At 41.5% G+C, this 22946-nt stretch overlaps 1 protein-coding gene across 1 annotated transcript in view; it reads right to left on the bottom strand.

Moving 5' to 3' along the window:
• Nucleotides 1-17394, bottom strand: part of LOC141271648 (uncharacterized) — a 32459-nt gene extending 15065 nt beyond the window's left edge. The window contains exons 1-6 of the mRNA XM_073681690.1: nucleotides 17391-17394; nucleotides 17113-17141; nucleotides 16887-17027; nucleotides 15472-15615; nucleotides 14814-14880; nucleotides 5596-5701 (exon numbers count right to left, since the gene is read on the bottom strand). Coding sequence (XP_073537791.1) covers nucleotides 5596-5701; nucleotides 14814-14880; nucleotides 15472-15615; nucleotides 16887-17027; nucleotides 17113-17141; nucleotides 17391-17394 — 491 coding nt within the window. The remainder of the gene's footprint in view (nucleotides 1-5595; nucleotides 5702-14813; nucleotides 14881-15471; nucleotides 15616-16886; nucleotides 17028-17112; nucleotides 17142-17390) is intronic.
• Nucleotides 17395-22946: the final 5552 nt, after the last annotated feature.

The raw sequence follows: 22946 nt of genomic DNA on the forward strand, positions 1-22946 counted from the left end.
GCTACAATTTTCTTTCTGGTGTTCTTCGACAGCTCTTTGGTCTTCACCATAGTGGAGTTTGGAGTGTGACTGAGGTTGCGGACAGGTGTCTTTTATATTGATAACAGGTTCAAACATGTGCCAGTACTACAGGTAATGAGTGGAGGACAGAGGAGCCTCTTCAATAAGAAGTTACAGGTCTGTGAGAGCCAGAAATCTTGCTTGTTTGTAGGTGACCAAATACTTATTTTCCACCAAAATTTGAAAAAAAATTCTTTCCAAATCAGACAATGATTTTCAGGATTTGTTTTCTCATTTTGTCTCTCATAGTTCAGGTCTAACTATGATGTCAATTACAGGCCTGTCTCATCTTTTTAAGTAAGAGAACTTGCACAATTGGTGACTGACTATATACTCCCCCCCCCCACTGTATTCTGGTCTCACTTTGTAACTTTATAATGGTGACTCTGGAATATGACATTCTTACATGTTTAAACATATATTTCTAATATCTGCCCAGGAAGCAGCGATGTCCGGATCTACATCCTCTGATAGCGAGATGGACGATGCCGAGACCTACATGTCGATGATTTCTGACCTGCTGGACAGCTTTATAGAAAGTGTCAGTGCCAGGCTCCTTCATCTATTAGATTGGCTGTGTACTGTATATGTTTGATTTCATTCAGAAAAACAGATGATTTTCATCTCCATTTTCATCCATATGGCATTTATATGACCAAATACAATTTCCTATGTTAAAGAATTGTTGGTATCCATGAAAATCTTACACTATGTAGTAGTGTAAGATATATAGTACATACATATAGTATGTATATAGATCCATATTGGATCCAATTTTTTTGCGCTCTCATAGACTTAAATAGGCAAGTCTCATCTGACCTACAGAAGAAACTAATGCATGATAAGATGTGTTTTTGCATGCAGACTCGGTCCATTAACCCCTTCATGACTGAGCATTTCCCGTTTTTGCATTTTGGTTTTTTGCTCCCCTTGTTCCCAGAGCCATAACTATTTTTCAGTCAATATGGCCGTGTGAGGGCCTATTTTTTGCAGGATGAGTTGTACTTTTGAACAACATCATTGATTTTACCATATCGTGTACTGAAAAATGGGAAAAAATGCCAAGTGTGGTGAAATTGCAAAAAAAGCGCAATTCCACAGTTTATTGTTTTTTTTTAACCAAGTTCACTGAATCTTAAAACTGACCTGCCTTTATTATTCTCCAAGTCATTACAAGTTCATAGACACCTAACATGTCCAGGTTCTTTTTTATTTAATTGGTGAAAAAAAAATCCAAAGTTTGCTAAAAAAAAAAAAATGGCTCCATTTTCCGAGACTCGTAGCGTCTGCATTTTTCATGATCTGGGGCCGAATGAGGGCTTATTTTTTCCACGCGGAGCTGACATTTTTATTGATACCAGATTGGGCCTAGATCCAATGGTTTTGTCGCCCGTTATTGCATTTTATTGCAATGTTGGTCGACCAAAAAAACGTAATTCTGGCGTTTAAAATTTTTGTCTCATTACGCCGTTTGCCGATTGGATTAATTCTCTTTTTATATTGGTAGATTGGGCGATTCTGAACGCAGCGATACCAAATATGTGTTTGTGTGTTTTTTTTTATTGGTTTATTTTGAATGGGGCGAAAGGGGGGTGATTTAAAGGGAATCTGTCACCCCCTGGGACCTATCAGACCTCTAATATGGGCATACAGGTGATAGAAATGTGAATCTATACTTACATGTATGGCCCATAGTAGAGGTTTGCTTGCTTTGAAATACATTTTAGTTTTGATAAGCTTCGCGTCCGGGGTACACAAAGAAATCCCCGCCTGTTAACTTAATTTCCATATTCCCCCTGTGACGTGCAGGGGAGGGGGGGGGGAGTATGGAAATTAAGTAGGTAGGCAGGGATTTCTTAGCGTCTCCTGGATGCAAAGCTTGTCAAAACTAAGTTAATAAAAATGTATTTCAAGGCAAGCAAACCGCTAATATGGAACATACAGGTAAGTATAGATTCACATTTCTATCACCTGTATGCCCATATTAGAGGTCTGATAGGTCCCAGAGGGGTCACAGATTCCCTTTAAACTTTTATATATATTTTTAAAAACATTTTTTTTATTACTTTTTGCTTGCTTCAATAGTCTCTATTAGAGACTAGAAGCAGCACTTACCTGATCGGCTCTGCTACATGCAGGCGATGAGCAGATTGCCTGTATGTAGCAGAATTGCTCACTTGCTATGAGCGCCGACCACTGGGCGGCGCTCATAGCAATCTGGACATGACAACCTACTGGCAACCCATCAGTGACCTGCGATCATGTGACGGAGTCGCAGATGGGTGGGGTAAGTGACTCGCTTCTGGCATGACGATGTTAAATGCCACTGTCTGAGATTGACTGCGGCATTTAACTAGTTAACAGCCGTGGCTGTTGCAGGCACATGTCAGCTGTATAGATCAGCTGACATGTGCCCGGTTTAGCGCGGGCTCAGCGCCGGAGCCCACGCTGAACAGGGGGTGATGACGTGGTGCATACTATTATGTACATCAAAAAGGGGTTAAAAAAAAAAACGCGCTCCTATCAACTAATCGAATTACATTGGTCCTAGCGCCGTCCGTGTGATTCATGTTTTTTCATGCACAGACCGAAATTAAAATTGTGTGAACTTGGCCTTACGATCAGAGGCTGAGTCTGTTTTGCCAGAGTGGTCTGCTCGTTTTGCTGTCAAAATGGCAGAAACTCTGCAGATCGGAACAAATCCTTAACCTGAATAAGAAAAGCAGTAATTTTCCAGATCCCACTGAGATTGTTGAGGAATTCAGCACAGATTAGATTTGATAACGTGTGATGTGCATTGGGAGGGCAGATACATACAGCTCTGGCAAAAATTAAGAGACCACTGCACAGTTTTCTAAAAATCGCCATCTCTACATGTCTGACAGCCATTCCATTCCAGCGTCAGTTGAATTCCAACCAAAGTCCACCTCATTCTACTTATTGTGCTTCTGATAAGGTGATGACCTGAACCAAATCTTATGTAATGAGGGAAAGTATAAGAAACACTGCTGTGGTCTTCACAATCCTCTTGCAATAGGACAAGCTGGATGGCAAAACAAGTGCTAGGAATAGCCCAAAAGTAATTTGAATGAAAAAATAATTTTAACCATGCCAAAGGAGTTGAAAAGAAAAGTCTTGAGTGAGGAAAAAAAGGTCTCAATTCTGGTTTTACTAGCAGAGGGATACAGTGAGCATCATGTTGCCTCCATCCTTAAAATTTCGAAGACTTCAGTCCATTACAACATGGTCAAGCAGCAGACATTGGGAACAACAAAGCTACAGACCGTCATCTTATTCGAATGTCACTCAGCAACCGCATGATGACATCAAGTGACCTACAAAATGAATTGCAAATGGCAGCTGGGGTGAAGTGCACGGCAAGAACAGTTCGTAACCGGCTCCTAGAGACAGGCCTCAAGTCATATAAAGCTAGAAAAAAGCCTTTCATCAATGAGAAGCAAAGGATAGTCAGGCTGAAGTTTGCCAGAGACCATAAGGATTGGACCATAGACGACTGGAGTAAGGTAATCTTCTCTGATGAGTCTAATTTTCAGTTTTGCCCAACACCTGGTCGTCTAATGGTTAGACGGAGAACTGGAGAGGCATACAAGCCATAGTGTCTTGAACCCACTGTGAAATTTGGCGGAGGATCGGTGATGATCTGGGGATGCTTCAGCATAGTTGGAATTAGGCAGGTTAATCTTTGCGAAGGACGTATAAATCAAGCCGCATACAAGGTTATCCTTGAAAAACACTTGCTTCCTTCTGCTCAGACAATATTCCCCAACTCTGAGGACTGTTTTTTGCAGCAGCACAATGCCCCATGCCACACAGCTAGGTCAATCAATGTGTGGAATTAAGGAGCACCACATCAAGACTCTGTCATGGACAGCCCAATCTCCAGACCTGAACCCCATTGAAAACCTCTGGAATGTAATCAAGAGGAAGATGGATAGTCACAAGCCATCAAAGAAGAACTGCTTAAATTTTTGTGCCAGGAGTGGCATAAGGTCACCCAAAAGCAGTGTGAAAGACTGGTGGAAAGCATGCCAAGACGCATGAAAGCTGTGATTAAAAACCATGGTTCTTCCACCAAATATTGATTTCTGAACTCTTCCTGAGTTAAAACATGAATATTGTTGTTTCTAAATGATTAAGAACTTGTTTTCTTGGCACTATTTGAGGTCTGAAAACACTGTTTCTTTTTTATTATTTTGACGATTTCTCATTTGCTGCAAATAAATACAAAACTTTTAGCTTTGAATTTCGGAGACATGATGTCAGTTGTTTATAGAATAAAACAACAATGTACATTTTACTCAAAAGTATACCTGTAAAGAGAAAAATCAGAGAAAATGAAAATTTTGCAGTGGTCTCTTAATTTTTGCCAGAGCTGTATAAAGGATGATCCGATTTGGCTATTGATAAAAATGTTTGTAACAGAAGCCACGTAAGTTAAGTTTTTTAGATTTGTTACTAGAATACAGATAATACAGTTACTATTAATGTTTTTTTTTCTCATTGCAACAGATGAGAGACTCTGTGCTACAGATGACGGAATACTACGTAAGCGATATGAGCAGATCATATTATTAAAGTGTATTCCAACTGCACCATAGAAACTTTCACTAGCGCGTTTCACACAAACAAATTGATCTTAGTCAAAGTTCACAGTAACTGAAGTCACAGTGCAATATATACTACCTGCTACCAATCACACACAAGGAGAAAAAACACACAAAATCACAGGAGAATAAGTGTGAGCGCCACGAGTAGTGTCAGATCTGCTGTGTTCAAGTCAGTCAGCGGAAATATTGTATATTTGGTCAGTTAATGAGAGTTAAATCATTATAGTTCACCGAGGTCACTCTGCTCCGTGAGACATGTACACAAAGTAATATTCAGAAAAAAGCAAAATTGTATGACTAGCCGCGTATTAAGCAACTGATTAAAAGGGCACAAAATTATATATATTTGTGTGTCGACAATTTTTGTTATATGAAGCATAAAACAAGTGCATCAAAACTAGAATATAGAAAAAACACGAATACACAGAAAAACACCAATAATATCATAGTGCAGATCTGAGAGCACCCAAACATTTTCCCAGTACAATTTGTAATTTTCCTCTTTTCTTCTATAAGGATCAGGATGTGGATGGTTATGACGACAATGACGGGGTAAGAGACTCATTGCCACCATGGTTTATATAAGTGCTCCCTTACCTATGGCCCTGCAGGCATCTCTAAGCTACAAATCCTCGTATGCAATAATATGAGGAATGTATAAAATGACTGAAATCAAAGGGGTTGTTCAGCCCTGGTGTAATTTACGACAGAATGCAAGCAGAATGTAATGTTCTACTGACATGACCACTTGTATGCAAATTGCATACTTTTGGTCATACGACAACTGCTGACACAGACAGGCGAAGCCGAATCCTGACAGTGTGTTAGGGTACAATTCTTTATGAAAATTCCACAAGGGCTACACAACTCCTTTATAATATTAAAAAAAATAAATACTAACTCTTACCTGTTGTATTGCAGCCCATCTACATGAAGCTGGATGATGGCATTAGGATCCCAGAGGATGAGGTAAGTGATGGTGGTGATGATCCAGGGTTTATCTTCATACTGAACTGAAAGGACATGATTTATATTAGCATCATGTAGAGTAAAAAAACTGGAATTGTCAATCTCTTTGGTTATAGTAGTTATATACAGATCCCCATCACTATGCACAGCATTTATTCAGATACACAGTTGATTATATATCAGTATCACGCCCATCTCTCAGCCGATGCACTTTTTAGCTTCTCTGATTATTACACATAGGGAATGGCTCCGGGTCACAGGCCCTGATTCATCATTGCCTTTGCGCCAGATTTTTGTCTAGTTTTGTGTGTTTAGCGCCTTTTTTGTTTACACCTATTTCATTATTTTATTTCCGCCTTTTTTTAAGTCTATACTATACGTGCTTGCCTGGTTTTTAAATTTTGTTTTCTGCTTTGTGGGCAGAGTCTGGTAATTCCAGATATTTTATCCTGATTCATCAATTGAAACCTTTTCAAAATTTAAAAATTTGCCACAAGTTTACTCCAGTCCAACCCGGCTGCATTTTTCAGTAAGCCAGTATTAGGGGCAACTTTTGGTGCCAAAAGTTACAGAAAATAGTTCAAGACGGAGAAAGACCGTTTTTTACTTAATGCCAAATTCATAAATCTGTTGCACCAATTTGATAAATTTGACACCCAAAAACGCAACTAATACCACAAGACAAAAAAAGGAAAGGAACTTAAAAATGCATATGATGAATCAGGGCCACGATATTTAGCTTTATTTCATTGTGTTTATAGGAACCAGAGACTGAGAATATTGCAGAAGAAGACATCACTTCTACAGATGAAGAACAACCTGTCCAAGAAAAAGGCAGCCAAAGTACAGAGGAGGAAACCACTTGCTGCGCCTGGCCCCGCATTAATGCAAGAAGGATGATGAGAAGAGGAAGGGCCAGGATTGCCTCCTTCATAAATACTTTATTCAGATAAGTATAAATAAGAAAGGATAAGGATAAGTATAGGTAAGAAACGATAAGTATATGTAAAAAAAACAAAACAAAAAAAAAAAGATAAGTATAGGTAGGAAAGGTTAAGTATAGATAAATATAGGTAAGAAACAATAAGTATATTTAAAATAAAAAAGTATAAGTTGGTAAAAAAAGATAAGAATATGAAATAAAGGATAAATATATTTAAATTCAATAAAAATAAGAAAAAAAAAAGTATTGGTAGGGAAGGATAGCTATAGGTACGAGAGGATAAGTATAGGAAAACAGAAGTATAGGTAAGTACACTGCTCAAAAACATAAAGGGAACTCTTAAACAACAGAATATAACTCCAAGTAAATCAAAATTCTGTGAAATCAAACTGTCCACTTAGGAAGCAAAACTGACAATAAATTTCACATGCTGTTGTGCAAATGGAACAGACAATAGATGGAAATTATTGGCAATTATCAAGACACCCTCAATAAAGGAGTGATTCTGCAGGTGGGGACCACAGACCACATCTCAGTACCAATGCTTTCTGGCTGATGTTTTGGTCACTTTTGAATGTTGGTTGTGCTTTCACACTCGTGTTAGCATGAGACGGACTCTACAACCCACAGAAGTTGCTCAGGTAGTGCAGCTCATCCAGGATGGCACATCAATGCGAGCTGTGGCAAGAAGGTTTGCTGTGTCTGTCAGAGTAGTGTCCAGAGGCTGGAAGCGCTACCAGGAGACAGGCCAGTACACCAGGAGACGTGGAGGGGGCCGTAGGAGGGCAACAACCCAGCAGCAGGACCGCTACCTCTGCCTTTGTGCAAGGAGGAACAGGAGGAGCACTGCCAGAGCCCTGCAAAATGACCTCCAGCAGGCCACAAATGTGCATGTGCCTGCACAAACGGTTAGAAACCGACTCCATGAGGGTGGTATGAGGGCCCGACGTCCACAGATGGGGGTTGTGCTCACAGCCCAACACCGTGTAGGACACTTGGCATGTGCCACAGAACATCAGAATTGGCAAAGTCGCCACTGGCACCCTGTGCTCTTCACAGATGAAAGCAGGTTCACACTGAGCACATGTAACAGACGTGACAGAGTCTGGAACGCCGTGGAAAGCATTCTGCTGCCTGCAACATCTTTCAGCATGACCGGTTTGGCAGTGGGTCAGTAATAGTGTGGGGTGACATTTCTTTGGAGGGCCGCACAGCCCTCCATGTGCTCGCCAGAGGTAGCCTGACTGCCATTAGGTACCGAGATGAGATTCTCAGATGCATTGTGAGACCATATACTGGTGTGGTTGACCCTGGGTTCCTTCTAATACAGGACAATGCCAGACCTCATGTGGCTGTAGTGTGTCAGCAGTTCCTGCAAGATGAAGGCATTGAAGCTATGGACTGGCCCACCCATTCCTCAGACCTGAATCCGATTGAGCACATCTGGGACATAATGTCTTGCTCCATCCACCAACGTCACGTTGCACCACAGACTGTCCAGGAGTTGGCTGATGCTTTAGTCCAGGTCTGGGAGGAGATCCCACAGGAGACCATCCGCAACCTCATCAGGAGCATGCCCAGGCGTGGCAGGGAGGTCATACAAGCACATGGAGGCCACACACAATACTGAGCCTCATTTTGACTTTTTTTAAGGACATTACATCAAAGTTGGATCAGCCTGTAGTGTGTTTTTACACCTTAATTTTGGGGGTGACTCCATATCCAGGCCTCCATTGGTTAATAAATTTGATTTCCATTGATGATTTTTGTGTGATTTTGTTGTCAGCACATTCAACTTTGTACAGAACAAAGTATTCAATGAGAATATTTCATTCATTCAGATCTAGGATGTGTTAGTTGTGTGTTCCCTTTATTTTTTTGAGCAATGTATTAGTAAGAAAAAATAAGTTCATTAAAAATTCAATTAAAGTAAGAAAAAAAGGATAGGTATAGGTAAGAAAGGATATACACTGCTCAAAAAAATAAAGGGAACACTCAAATAACACATCCTAGATCTGAATGAATGAAATATTCTCATTGAATACTTTGTTCTGTATAAATTTGAATGTGCTGACAACAAAATCACACAAAAATCATCAATGGAAATCAAATTTATTAACCAATGGAGGCCTGGATTTAGAGTCACCCCCAAAATTAAAGTGTAAAAACACACTACAGGCTGATCCAACTTTGATGTAATGTCCTTAAAAAAGTCAAAATGAGGCTCAGTTTTGTGTGTTGCCTCCACGTGCCTGTATGACCTCCCTACAACACCTGGGCATGCTCCTGATGAGGTTGCGGATGGTTTCCTGTGGGATTTCCTCCCAGACCTGGAACAAAGCATCTGCCAACTCCTAGACAGCCTGTGGTGCAACGTGACGTTGGTGGAAGGAGCGAGACATGATGTGCTCAATCGGATTCAGGTCTGGGGAACGGGCGGGCCAGTCCATAGCTTCAATGCCTTCATCTTGCAGGAACTGTTGACACACTCCAGCCACATGAGGTCTGGCATTGTCCTGCATTAGGAGGAACTGAGGGCCAACCGCACCAGCATATGATCTCACAAGGGGTCTGAGAATCTCATCTCGGTACCTAATGGCAGTCAGGCTACCTATGGCGAGCGCATTGAGGGCTGTGCGGCCCTCCAAAGAAATTCCACCCCACACCATTACTGACCCACTGCCAAACCGGTCATACTGAAGGATGTTGCAGGCAGCAGATCGCTCTCCATGGCGTCTCCAGACTCTGCCACATGTGCTCAGTGTGAACCTGCTTTCATCTGTGAAGAGCACAGGGTGCCAGTGGCGACTTTGAAAAATCCTGGTGGTCTGTGGCCAATGCCAAGCATCCTGCACGGTGTTGGGCTGTGAGCACAACCCCTGTCTGTGGATATCGGGCCCTCATACCACCCTCATGGAGTCTGTTTCTAACCGTTTGTGCAGACACATGCACATTTATGGCCTGCTGGAGGTCATTTTGCAGGGCTCTGGCAGTGCTCCTCCTGTTCCTCCTTGCACAAAGGCGGAGGTAGCGGTCCTCCTGCTGGATTGTTGCCCTCCTACGGCCCCCTCCATGTCTCCTGGTGTACTGGCCTGTCTCCTGGTAGTGTCTCCAGCCTCTGGACACTACACTGACAGACACAGCAAACCTTCTTGCTACAGCTCGCCTTGATGTGCCATCCTGGATAAGTTGCACTACCTGAGCAACTTCTGTGAGTAGTAGAGTCCATCTCATGCTACCATGAGTGTGAAAGCACAACCAACATTCAAAAGTGACCAAAACATCAGCCAGAAAGCATTGGTACTGAGATGTGATCTGTGGTCCCCACCTGCAGAACCACTCCTTTATTGAGGGTGTCTTGATAATTGCCAATAATTTCCATCTATTGTCTATTCCATTTGCACAACAGCATGTGAAATTGATTGTCAATCAGTGTTGCTTCCTAAGTGGACAGTTTGATTTCACAGAAGTTTGATTTACTTGGAGTTATATTCTGTTGTTTAAGTGTTCCCTTTATGTTTTTGAGCAGTGTATATAGGTGGGAAAGGATAAGTACAGATAAATAAGGATAAATATATTTAAAATTTAAAAAATAAAAAATAAGAAGAATACTTATAGATAAGGATAAGTATGTTCAGCATTCAATAAACATTTTTTTAAAAAGGATAAGCATATGTAAGCATATGCTACGTATAGGTAGCAAAGAATAAATATAAGTAAGAACGGATAAATGTAGTTACAAGAGGATAAGTATCGGTAAATATAGGAAAGGAAGAATCATTATAGGCAAGTAGTGATAAGTATAGGAAATAAAATAATAAGTATATGTAAGCTAGAATAAGCTAGAATAAGTATAGGTAAGTATTGGTAAGAAAGTATAAGTAAAAGTAAAAATAAGTGTAGGTAAAAAAGAATAAATATAGGTATGAAAGATTAAGTATAGGTGAGTAGAGATAAGTAAAAAAAGATAGGTATAGGTACAAAAATGATAAGTAGAAGTATATGTAAGAAAGGTAAGTATATGTAAGAAACATATACACATAGGATTTGGATACATGAGTGCACCCCCTTTGAAAAGTTAGATTTTAATCAATGTCTCACTGAATAGAAGACTAATTTCCAACATTTTTACTAGACTGACTTTGATAGCATAAAAGTAAGGTTAATAATACAACTTTCATTACAAAATCTTCAATTCTACTCAAATTAGTTGATGCAAAAATGAATACACCCTACACAAAAAACTGCTACATCCAATATTTGTATGACCATGATTTTTAAGAATCGCAACAAGTCTTCAAGGCATGGAATGAAGAAGATGGTGACGTATTCCACCATCTATCTTTTTTCATTCTTCAACAATGACCTCTTTTTATAGCCTGGATGCCTGTAATGTTCAACTTGTCTCTTCAGAATTCCCCATAGGTCTTCGGTTGGGTTCAGATCAGGAGACATACTTGGCCTCTGAATCACGTTCACCCTGTTCTTCTACAGAAATGCAACAATAACCTTAAATGTGTGTTCATTATCATGTTGCTAAATTACACATCTACCAAGGACATGGGGTGATGGTAGCATATTCTCTATCAATATAGAGCAGTACACCTGTAAATTTAGGATACCCTCAATGAATTGTAGCTCACTGACACCAGCAGCACTCAAATAACCCCACATAAGGACACTGCTACCACTATGTTTCACTGTAGACACCATGCATTTAGAAAAAAGTAATTATAAAAATGCCTGGAGACTAAAGTGAAACATGGTGGTGGAAGTGTCCTTATGTGGGGTTACATGGGTTCTGCTGGTGTAGGGGAATCACAGTTCATGCAGGGTATTATAAATTCACAGATGTACTGCCACTATACAGTAGATGTAATATCGATATTGAAAGAGAAGATGCTACCCTCACTCCGTGCCTTTGGTAGCTGCGCTCTTTTCCAACATGACAATCCAAAAGACACATTATTATTATTATTTATTGTTATAGCGCCATTTATTCCATGGCGTTTTACATGTGAAAAGGGGTATTCATAGCAAAAACAAGTACAATAATCTTGAACACAATGTGACAGCGACTGGTACAGGAGGAGCGAGGACCCTGCATTTCTGATAAAGAACAGGGTGAACGTGATTCAGGGGCAAGTGTCTCCTGATCTGAACCCAATCAAACACCTATGGGGAATTCTGAAGAGACAAGTTGAGCATCGCTCTCCATCCAATGTCCAGGCTATAAAAGAGGTAAATTTTGAAGAATGGTATAAAAGTTAGATGTTACACTATGTCGCCGACTTGTTCATTTCATGCCTAGAAGACTTGGTATTGTTCTTAAAAAAATCATAGAGGTCATACAAAATACTAGATGTAGCATTTTGATGTGGGTGTATTCATTTTTGCATCAACTAATTTGAATAAAACTGAAAATTTTGTAATGAAGGTATTATTATTAACCTTACTTTCATGCTATGGCTTAATAAAATGTTATATGAAAATCAGCCTTGTAAAAATTGGAGACTGTTCTTGTATTAAGTGAGACATTGATTAAAATCTTATTTTTCAAAGCTTGTGTACTCATTTACGTGTGTGTATGTATGTTACGCCGAGCACTGTATATGTGTGTTTGTGTGTGTGTTGTATGTGTGTGTATGTATGTATGTATAGACATATATATAAACACTAACAAAACGTCAGGGTGCCAGGTTTCCCAGGTAAAGATCAAACCTTAAATAGAACAAGAAAAATGGAGGCCGCGCACCAGATGAAAAAGTGAAAAAAGTGCTATTTATTAACCCATAATGGCGACGTTTCGGTTCTAAGTGAGAACCTTTTTCAAGCAGTACAGAAGTGCATGTGCATACCTTATGGAGAACATCAATTACAAAAAGTGTTTAACAATAATTACACAAGTAAGAGCATATCCCATCATATATAGTAAGATATACATGCAGTGAATGACAATTCATAATGATGACATTGGAATAAAGTGCATTATGATGACCAGAATAGAAAAACAATGTAAATAATACATAAAAAAGATTAAATATTAATTAAGAAACAGCTGTATATGACTAATCATGCCATGACTCACCCTATTGTATTTTGAAAACAGCGCCAATATCGACATCAAGACAGAAAGCCTGCATGCACCCTAAAATGAGGGATCGTACCAGCTCCATTTTGGACAAGGGATTTGAATTAATATGTGCCAGAAAAGTAACATTAAATCATCAATGAGGAATAGTGATGAGCGAGTGTGCTAGTTTAACCCTTTAACTAAGCATGCTCGGGTGCTTATCGAGTAGCTTCGGCGTGCTCGTATATTATGTTCGAGTCCCTGCGTCTGGGGGTTTTCTGTTTGGATTAAGTCCTGTGCCATTTTTGGCGATCTTAAATAAATATGTATAAAGTCCTCCTTGCATATTATATTTTCTCTTTAATGATTTAATGTTACTTTTCTGGCACATTTTAATTCAAATCCCTTGTCCAAAATGCAGCTGGTGCGATCCCGCATTTTAGGGTGCATGCAGGCTTTCTGTCTTGTATCATTGGTCAGCCGGCTATACTGCCGTAACTTCAGGATACTCTGACGCATGCGCAGATGATGCTTTGACTCTCCTTTACCAAGATGGCGCCGGAAACCTCATAGTGTCTTTGCACATGCATGAAATGCCGCTTATGTCCCTTTCTTCTTTCTGACTTGTGCATTAAATGTAGCAGGACGCTGATATTGGCACTGTTTTTAAAATACAATGGAGTGAGTCATGGCATGTACAGCTGTTAATTAATATTTAATCTTTTTCATGTATTATTTACATTGTTTTTCTATTCTGGTCATCATAATGCACTTTATTCCAATGTCATCATTATGAATTGACATTCACTGTATGTATATCTTACTCTATATGATGGGATATGCTCTTACTTGTGTAATTATTGTTAAACACTTTTTGCAATTGGCGTTCTCCATAAGGTATGCACATGCACTTCTGTACTGCTTGAGAAAGGTTCTTACTTAGATCCGAAACGTCGCCATTATGGGCTAATAGCACTTTTTTCACTTTTTCATTTGCTGTGCTGCCTCCATTTTTATTGTTTTATATATATCCATATTTAAATATATATATATTTACATGAATATGAAACAAGCACATGTCTGTTTGTATCAATCTATGTTAATGTGTGCAAATCATTCACTATGTGTGTATATATGAGCTACATAGTCTACATGTATGTATTTTGTGGGTGTGAATAAATGTATATGTTTGTATGAATTTTAGTATGTATGTGTCTCAGTGTGAGATATGTGAATGTATGTTTGCGAATGTCGCCGTGTGTATCTGCAGATATGTAAGCATATATGTGTATGTGTCACAGCGTGTATATGTGTGAATGTATGTGTGACTGTGTGTTAATCATTTTTAAGCAGCTGACCTTTTGTTTGTTGGGTGATCGCCCGCCTGTTTACACTACACAATTATCAGAAAATGACTGTTCCTAAAAACGCCGATTCCCGATAATTAACTAGTGTAAGTGCGCCCTTTGTTAGACATAAGCTATAAATAGTCTAGATATAAAGATAAGATAGAAATATACGTATTAGATATGTATAAATGTTCCATGTAGAGCGGTGATAGGGCCCATCCAGAGCTGACACTGCAGTGAACCAGGGATTAGCCGATCGCCAGTACTTGGGGTCAGGAAGGAATTTTTCCCCACACATGGGGTTGTTTTGCCTTCCTCTGGTTCACATCCGTTTTATGCAGTAAATCCTATAAATGGCACTGGATGATTAAATTATTCTAAATTTCATAATAGATAAGAATAAAGATTAATAAACTCCATTCATTGTGTCTGTGTCTTCTTTATATGCTGTTCTCTCTGCTGAGACTATTTTAATTTTGGACAGCCGTAGTGTTAGAAATGGCCAAGGAATAGTTAATCTGATTTTTTGTTTTTGCGGGAGTTGCGTCACGTGATCTCGCTGCCGATTCTTTCCCACCATGACAGTGATGTACTGTCCATCTGTCATATGGCTTTCCCAGACTAATGTCACTGCCCCAATATGCCGCAGATCATCAATCACATGTTGTACTTGGGATAGGGCTAACATCATCAGCGACTGCTCTTTACCCCAGTGTAGTCTCCTCCACTAATGTCCCCGCATATCACAGATCATGTAGAGATCGGCCATATTCCATAGTCTCTGTACTTACCCTGCGGTAGCTCCACACCGTGCTCCATGTCAGGAGCCTCCAGCCCATCACATATGGAAAGGTGAACCTGGAGCAAGGTAATGTAGGGGAAAAAGAATATATTAGTGCAGCACGAGATGTATTGGGTGGATACAGATGGAGAAAGGCCTTACATAACACAGAGGTATAGTAGCAGGATAAAAATGGTGGGAACGGGATGCCACAATGTAAAGTTATAATTGTAGTAAGCTGAACTGGCACCACGACCATAAACCTGAAAGCAAACGAGTGGCATGTGCCCAGGAAAATGGACCAGAAAAAAACACCAAAAGCAAGAAAAAATGCATAGATATAATTTTCAACGCAAAAACTTCATTTTCAAAGTCTAAGATAATGTATTCCGATTGTAATCTTGAATATTGGTGGTAGATCCACTTTAACTACTTTTATTTACTCCTTTTTCAAATATATTTATGTAAAATCTGATGCCAATATTTCTAAAAAAAGTTATAAAAGCAACTACAAAAAAGCCCCATAAAACAAAATATTGTAGAATCACTTTTTGTGGATGCCAGAACAGGAGAGCCAAGAAGGTTTTACTTTTGCAAACCATTATGTATCCTACCCCCTGGATAATATCACATCTGCTGTGAAATGAAGAAATAACACAAGGACTAACCTTACTAAGGCTCGCTATGGACACGTTCCTGACAGTTTTGCAGCTGAATATATTATTTATTCTGGTGGTCAGTGGTATCTGGAGGTTTGGTCCATGGTGGGTGGTAGATTTTAGATGGGAACATAGAAGAAATGATAGAAATGTCTTATGAAAATAGTGAAAAGATCACTTGTAAAATAAAAAAAAATTGAAAAAAAAATACACTCCTTAACATTGAAATTACTACACCAATAAGGAAAAGTCATAAAAAGTTATGGAAATCACAGGATGGATAGAAACAAAATTTCAATACATCGTGATTTATTCAGTACCGAGTATCAGCGCGAAGCGCAGAAATCCCCACACTTATACACCTTGCCCACTGTCAATGAGGTTATTAAAGAAGCTGTCCACTACATTCACATTGATAGCCTATCTATAGGATAGGGTATCAATGTATGATCGGCCAGGGTCCCGCACGTGGCACCCCTGACGATCAGGTGATATCAGTGCCGGCGGCCGGAAGTCCTTACCTGCGGTGCTTGGCCGTCCATCTGTAGTGGCCGCCACGGGGTACTACACATCAGCCTCCCATTCAATTGAATGGAAGGTGGATGTGCAGTAACAAGCGCCGGCCACAACAACAGGACAGCCAAGCACAGCAGGTAAGGACTTCTGGCCGGCAGCCGCTGGCACCAATAACAACTGATGGGCGAGGAAGCCGCGTGCGGGACCCCGGCCGATCATACATTGATGCCCCATCCTATAGATTGATGCCCTATCCTATAGATAGGGCATCAATGTGAAAGTAGTGGACAACCCCTTTAATGGCTGTCTGAGGAACTTTCTGCCACACTGGATGCATTTGGGCAAATCATCAACATCCGCTGCTGGCAGCTCCCTGTGCAAATTGCTGACTAATGATGTTCCAGATGTGCTTGATGGGAGACAAGTCTGGAGACGCTGCAGGCCATGTTAGACCATTTACGCCTCGCTGCTCACAGTAGAGGGGAAATATGCGGTCTGGTGTTGTCTTGTTGAAAAATGGCTCCTGGGACACTTTAGAGAAATGGCTTTAACACTGGATCCATGACGAAATCAATGTAATGTCGAGCAGTTAGTGTACTTAGAATTAAGACTAGCGGGGTCTGGCTACCATATATTACGCCGCCTCAACCATAACCCGAGCAGCATAACCTGTGTGATTTTCCTTTGTGAAGACCTCTTCATTGACCTCACGCCACCACTCTCATAGGCTATGATGTGATGAGCTCTGCCTTTTACTTGGATGCAGTGGTAGTCAAAGATTGCCATGTGGGCAATATCATGAAGCGGCTTTGCCTCTGTATGGTGAATTTTTAAAAATTTTAAATCTAGAATGCAAAGGAGAACAACAGGAATAAAATTCAAGCAAACACTAGCCAATATTGACCTACTGACAAGTCCTCATTAAACAATAGGTCATTTTCTGATGACACATTCCCTTTTACTGCCATGATGAAATCTAACAGCTTATAAGTGTGCAGGAGAAAATATTCATGCAGATCATTTGAATCAGAATCATCTGAAAGAATTTCCTTGCGGAAAGATGAATCTCAAGATACATATCCCAGATGAGAAGGGGATTTAAGGAGAGTTTTTTTTTTTTTAACTTTCTCTTACTTTTCCGGCTTTCAACATGCAACTCGTGTCTGGAGGCAGATAAAAGTAGAATTAGACTTACCGGTAATTCAGTTTCTAATAACCCACCACAACAGCACACTGGAGGATGTAACTGGACCCTAATAAGGACAGGAAACACAAAGAGTCAAATAGTGCCTCCCACATCCTCCCTCCAGTTTTATTACAAAGGACCACAAGACTATGAATGCTTCAAATTATAATTTATTATCACTTGATTCGAAAATATAAGAAATAATTGAGCAAAGGGAGGGAATTACCCATGCTGTCGTGGTGGGTAATTGGAAACCGTATTACAGAGTAAGTCTAATTCTATTTTTTCAAATAACCCCACATGACAGCGCACCGGAGGAATACCAAAGAGTAATGTCTAGGGAGGGACAATATCATGGAGAACTTTTCTCCCAAAGGACAAATCTCTAACAGACGCTAAGTTTAGTCTGTAATGTTTGGAGAAGATCTGGATCGAGGATCAGGTAGCAGCCCTGCAGACCTGCTCGATGGAAGCGCTGGCTTTCTCAACCCAGTAGACCGATACTGCTCTAGTGGAGCGAGCTGTCAGTTTCTTTGGAGGCAAGAGGTTCGGAATCTAATATGCTTCAATAATCGCTCTTTTGATCCATATGACAATCGTAGCTTTAGAAGTCTTCTTTCCCTTATTTTGGCCATAAAGTTGGATAAACAGATTTTGGTCTTTCCTCCACATCTGTGTTTCTTGGAGGTAATGAAGGACCACTCTTCTTACGTCCAGAGTGTGGAATTCTTCCTCCCTCTTCTTTGGTGGATTTTGGCAGAATGAGGGAAGAATTATCTCTTGAGATTTGTGGACCTCTGAGACTACCTTAGATAGAAATGATGGGTCGAGACGAAAAATAAGTCGGTCTTCCAGGATTCTCCAGTATGGCTCATTAATTAGGAGAGCCTGCAGTTCACTAACCCTTCTGGCTGTAGTGATTGCTACAACCTAGGCCTTCTTCCACAACAGTCTGTCTGGTTTTATTGTTGATAAGGGCTCAAATGGTGGAAGTGTCAGCCTCTTATGGACGATATTAAGGTCCCAGGAGGTGACTAGATCGAGCATTCTAGGATGAAAGTGGGAGACTGCTGCAATGAATATCTTCACCCAACGATATTCAGCCAGGCTCTGGTCAAAATAAGAACTTAATGCTGCCACCTGGACCTTGAGGGTACTGCGTTTGAAACCTTTTTCCAGGCCATACTGCAAAAAATCAAGGATTTAGGCAATGTTTGGTTGCCAAAGATCTGGATGTTCAGGCGCACACCATGATACAAAAGTCTTCCATATTTTCTGTTATATATTGTGTTTGTTATAGGCTTCCTGCTTTTTAGAAGGGTCTTAATGGCTCTGAGAGGCCCCTGGCTTTTAATATTGAGAATTCAGAAGCCAGGCAGACAGGTGTAAATTCTCGAGGTCTGGATGGTAAATTGGCCCTTGGTGAAGGAGGTCTCTGACTGGTGGAAGGAACAGGGGACCGTCTTTAATCAGGTTGCTTAAGGTGCCAAACCAGTTTCTTTTCAGCCAGAATGGTGCTATCAGGATTACTCTGGCCCTCTCTGTTCTTATTTTCGGCAGTGTTCTTGGTAGGATTGGAACCGGAGGGAAGGTGTACGCCAGTTTGAATTTCCATTGGTGGGAGTACGCGTCCACGCCTAGACAGGTATCATCTGGGTTTATGAAAAAGTACTTGGCTACTTTTGCATTCTGGCATCCTATCCGGAAAAGATCTACCTCTGGGCAACCCCACCTTCTGGTCAATATCGCGAAGACTTCTGGATTTAGGCTCCATTCTCCCGGATTAATATCTCTCCTGCTCAGGAAATCGGCCTGGATGTTGACAGAACTTTTTATATGGAGGGCTGATAAGGAGAGAAGATGCTCTTTGGCCCAGGAGAATATTCTTGCTGATATAGTGTTCAGGCCTTCGTGTCTCATGTTTCCTTGATGACATAGGTGCGTGACCGTAGTTGTCTGAGTAGATTTTTTACATGGACATTCTGGATCAGAGATGTTGCTGATCTGAGTACTTCCTGTACCGCCTTCAGCTCCCTGAAATTGGAAGATTGCTGGCTGACCTTTTTTGACCAGAGTCCCTGGAAGGAGTTTTGGGAGATGATGGCTCCCCATCCTCTTTTGCTGGCGTCTACCTTTATTGTCACCAGAGGGTCCTGGATCCAGGGGACTCGCCTGTGTAGGTTCCTTGGGCTGAGCCACCAGGATAGAGAGGCTTTTACCAGGGCGGCAGGTATTGGAATTTTCATGTCCAGGGATTCTGGGGATCATTTCCAATTTGCAAGAATATGGGTCTGGAGGGTTCTGATGTGTGCTTCGGCCCAAGCTACCGTCTGGATGCAATATGTCATGGAGCCGAGGACTGACATAGCAAACCTCACAGACATCGAAATATTGTTGCTCCATAGTACACCAATCCTTGATCTTAACTGATTCTGCTTTTGCTTGGGCAAAAATTATGTCTGACTGGGAGAATCCAGTAGAACACTTAGGAACGTCTTTGCCGTGGATGGAACCTTGTTGGACTGTTGGTAGTTCACTAGCCATCTCAGAGATGTTAGGATCTGGGTTGTTGTCTGTAAATGTTCCTGGAGTAACGGTATTGAGGGGACCACAAACAAGAAGTCATTGAGGTATGGTATTATGCAAATATTCTGACCTCTGATGTAAGCCATAACTTCTGCCATAATCTTCTTGAAGATTCATGGCACCGATGTTATCTCGAACGGGAGGATATTGAATTGAAGTGCATTATCTGACTTGCCTGGACCACCGCAAACCTTCCGATAAGTTGAGTGAATAGGAATGTGATAGTATGCGTCTTTTCAGAGGCGTAGCTAGGTGTTCAACTCGGGGTGGGGGGTAGCGAAACATCTGAGTGGGCCCCTGACCAGGTAACTGTGGGTACAACTACAGTGGTGAACCCTGACCTTAGGTATAGAGGAACCTCAGCAGATAAACACGCTGTTTACTTAAAATTAATTTCTATACAAAGACCAACACTGATCTTACCACCATATGGTGACCATATAGTGGTAGATACCAGACCTGCAGACCATACAAGTAATTACAGTACAGGTATATATACCTGAATTCTGCAAAGAATACAATGAAAACACATTTGATTTTTCACATTTCCAGCCCCATCCCCATCTATTCCCAATCTATACAAACTCCTCATCCTGCTGATACCCCAATACTGAGCCTCTGCTGTGAATGTGTCCTTGTTACAGCACCTGCTGTGTGGTACAAAAACAGAGCTCCTCTTAGTGCCTCACATAATAGTGCCCACCACTGTGTCCCTTGCAAAATAATAATGCCTCCTTTGTGCCCTTTAGATGGTAAAATTACTTCTTGTGCAAATGCCCTAGAAAAGTGTCCACATTTTGCCCTTTTATTGCCCTTATAACAATAATGCTTCTTAAGTGCCCACTTATTTATTTATTTTACTCACTTATATAGCACCATTAATTCCACAGCTCTTCACAGACAATATTGGCACTGTCCCCATTAGGGCTCACAATCTAAATTCCTTATCAGTATGTCTTTGGAATATGGGAGGAAACCGGAGAACCCGGAGGAAACCCACAAAATCACTGGGAGAACATTCCAGCTCCTTGCAGATGTTGTCCTTGGTGAGATTTGAACCCAGCGCTGCAAGGCTGCAGTGCTAACTACTGAGCCACCATGGTGCCCACTTGAAATTGAATAATATCCACTGGGTCCCCCAATACACAGCTCCTCTATATACAGTATGTTGGACTCATAGCTCCCTTATACAGAGTATGATGTCCCCACAGCTCCCCTATTTACAGTATGATTAGCCCATAGCTCCCCTATGCACAATATAATGCCCCACTGCTTTCCTATACACAGTATGGTGGGCCCACAACTCCCATATACACAGAACCACCATCAGTACATGAATGTAGCACCAGAACTACTATACTGTAGGTAAATGAATGCAGTGCCAGAACTACCATCAATAGATGAATACATCACTAGAACCACACTTTTCCTCCTCTGCATACTGCCCACAAGATACTGTGCCTTCCCATTAACATCCCTCATATACAATAAAAGTCCCTATAACCTTTTGCTCTTTAAGGCGCTTACCTTTTTCACTTCGACAGCAGGGTGACCGCAGCAGCAGGCTGAAAGCCACTGTAGGAAGCCAGAGGCAGAAAGGTGACAGCCTCAGCTGCGTGATGACCTCTGATCAGTTATGGATTGGTACATTTGTACACGATCAGGACCACGGTCAGTACATGAATCCATTACCAGATCCACTGTCAGTACCTGAATCCATACTCCACCCTCACTTCTCCATATTGTCCCCAAAGCTCTCACCTTTCCATACGGTCCCCTCACGCTCCCATCTCTACATATTGTGTCCCCAAAGCTCTCACCTCTCCATACTGTCCCGCCGCGCTCCCATCTTTGCATACTGTTCCTCCACTTCTCCATACTGTGCCCGCACTTCTCCATATTGTCCCCCACGCTCTCAGCTGTCCATAATGTCCCCCCATGCTCCCATCTCTACATACTGTTCCCCTACTTCTCCATACCATCCCCTCACACTGCCACTTCTCCATATGGTCCCCACACGCTCCCAATTCTCTATCCTGTACCCCCATGTCTCCATATTGTCCCCTAAGCTCCCACCTCTCTATACTGTCAGCCCACTTCTTCATATTGTACACCCATTTCTGCATACGGTCCATCCACACTCCCATTTCTACATACGGTATCCCCACACTGCCACCTCTCCATAATGTCCCCCACTTCTCCATATGGTCCCCCACTCATCCATATTGTCCCCAACTTCTCCATAAAATCCCACCACACTCCCACTTCTCCATATGGTGCTCAGACGCTCCCAATTATCCATCCTGTTCCCCCATATTGTCCCTCATGCCTCCACCTCTCCATACTGTCTCCCCACTTCTTCATATTGAAAACCCATTTCTCCATACGGCCCCCCACATATCAATAATGTCCCCCACTTCTCCAAATGGTCCCCCCCACTCCTCCATATTGTCCCCCATGCTCCCTCCTCTACATACTGTCCCAACACTACTCAATATTGTCCGCCCACCCCCACGCTGATCCCTCTCACAATATTCCTCACTGCCCCAAAATATGCAAGCAGTGACTCCATGCTTTGCTGTTCTGCGGCTCAATCATCTGACAGCAGCAGAGTGATGGGGTTCACTGCACATCGGGCTGGGGAGATGAGGAGCGCTCCCCTCCTCCCAGCGCTGCAGTGTTGCTCAGACTTATTCACGTCTAAGAGATGTAAATACATCTGAGCACAGGGAAAAGGGAGCCAGCAGCGAGCAACATGCTATGCAGCCCTGGCTTAACCATATTGGAGCACTGTGCACTCCGATATAGTTAAGGGTAGTGTAGCTCCGGGTGATTGCCGTGGTGGGCCCCCCTTGAGCACGGGGCCCGGGGTGACCACACTCTCTGCCCCCAGAAGCTATGCTACTGCGTCTTGTAGAATCGATCGTAGCCCTGGTGAACGTTTGTCCTGTCAGGGGAACTGTTGATCTAATAGACTCCATTTTGAACCTCCTGTATATAATGTGCTGGTTCAAGGGTTTCAGGTTTATTATAATTCGGTGGGGCCCACTTGGTTTCTTTATCAGAAAAAGACAGGAATAATGTCCCCTGTTTTTTCCCTTTCCGGAACTAGGGAGAATACCCCTAAGGATAGTAGGTTTTTCAGACTGAATATTAGGGTGTCTTGAATTTTTTGAGATGAGAGTTGTGTTATTTT

This window comes from Phyllobates terribilis, unplaced genomic scaffold (genome assembly GCF_046119375.1).
Source record: "Phyllobates terribilis strain yellow unplaced genomic scaffold, ASM4611937v1 Scaffold_5__5_contigs__length_657084704, whole genome shotgun sequence".
In the NCBI taxonomy this organism is placed as follows: domain Eukaryota; kingdom Metazoa; phylum Chordata; class Amphibia; order Anura; family Dendrobatidae; genus Phyllobates; species Phyllobates terribilis.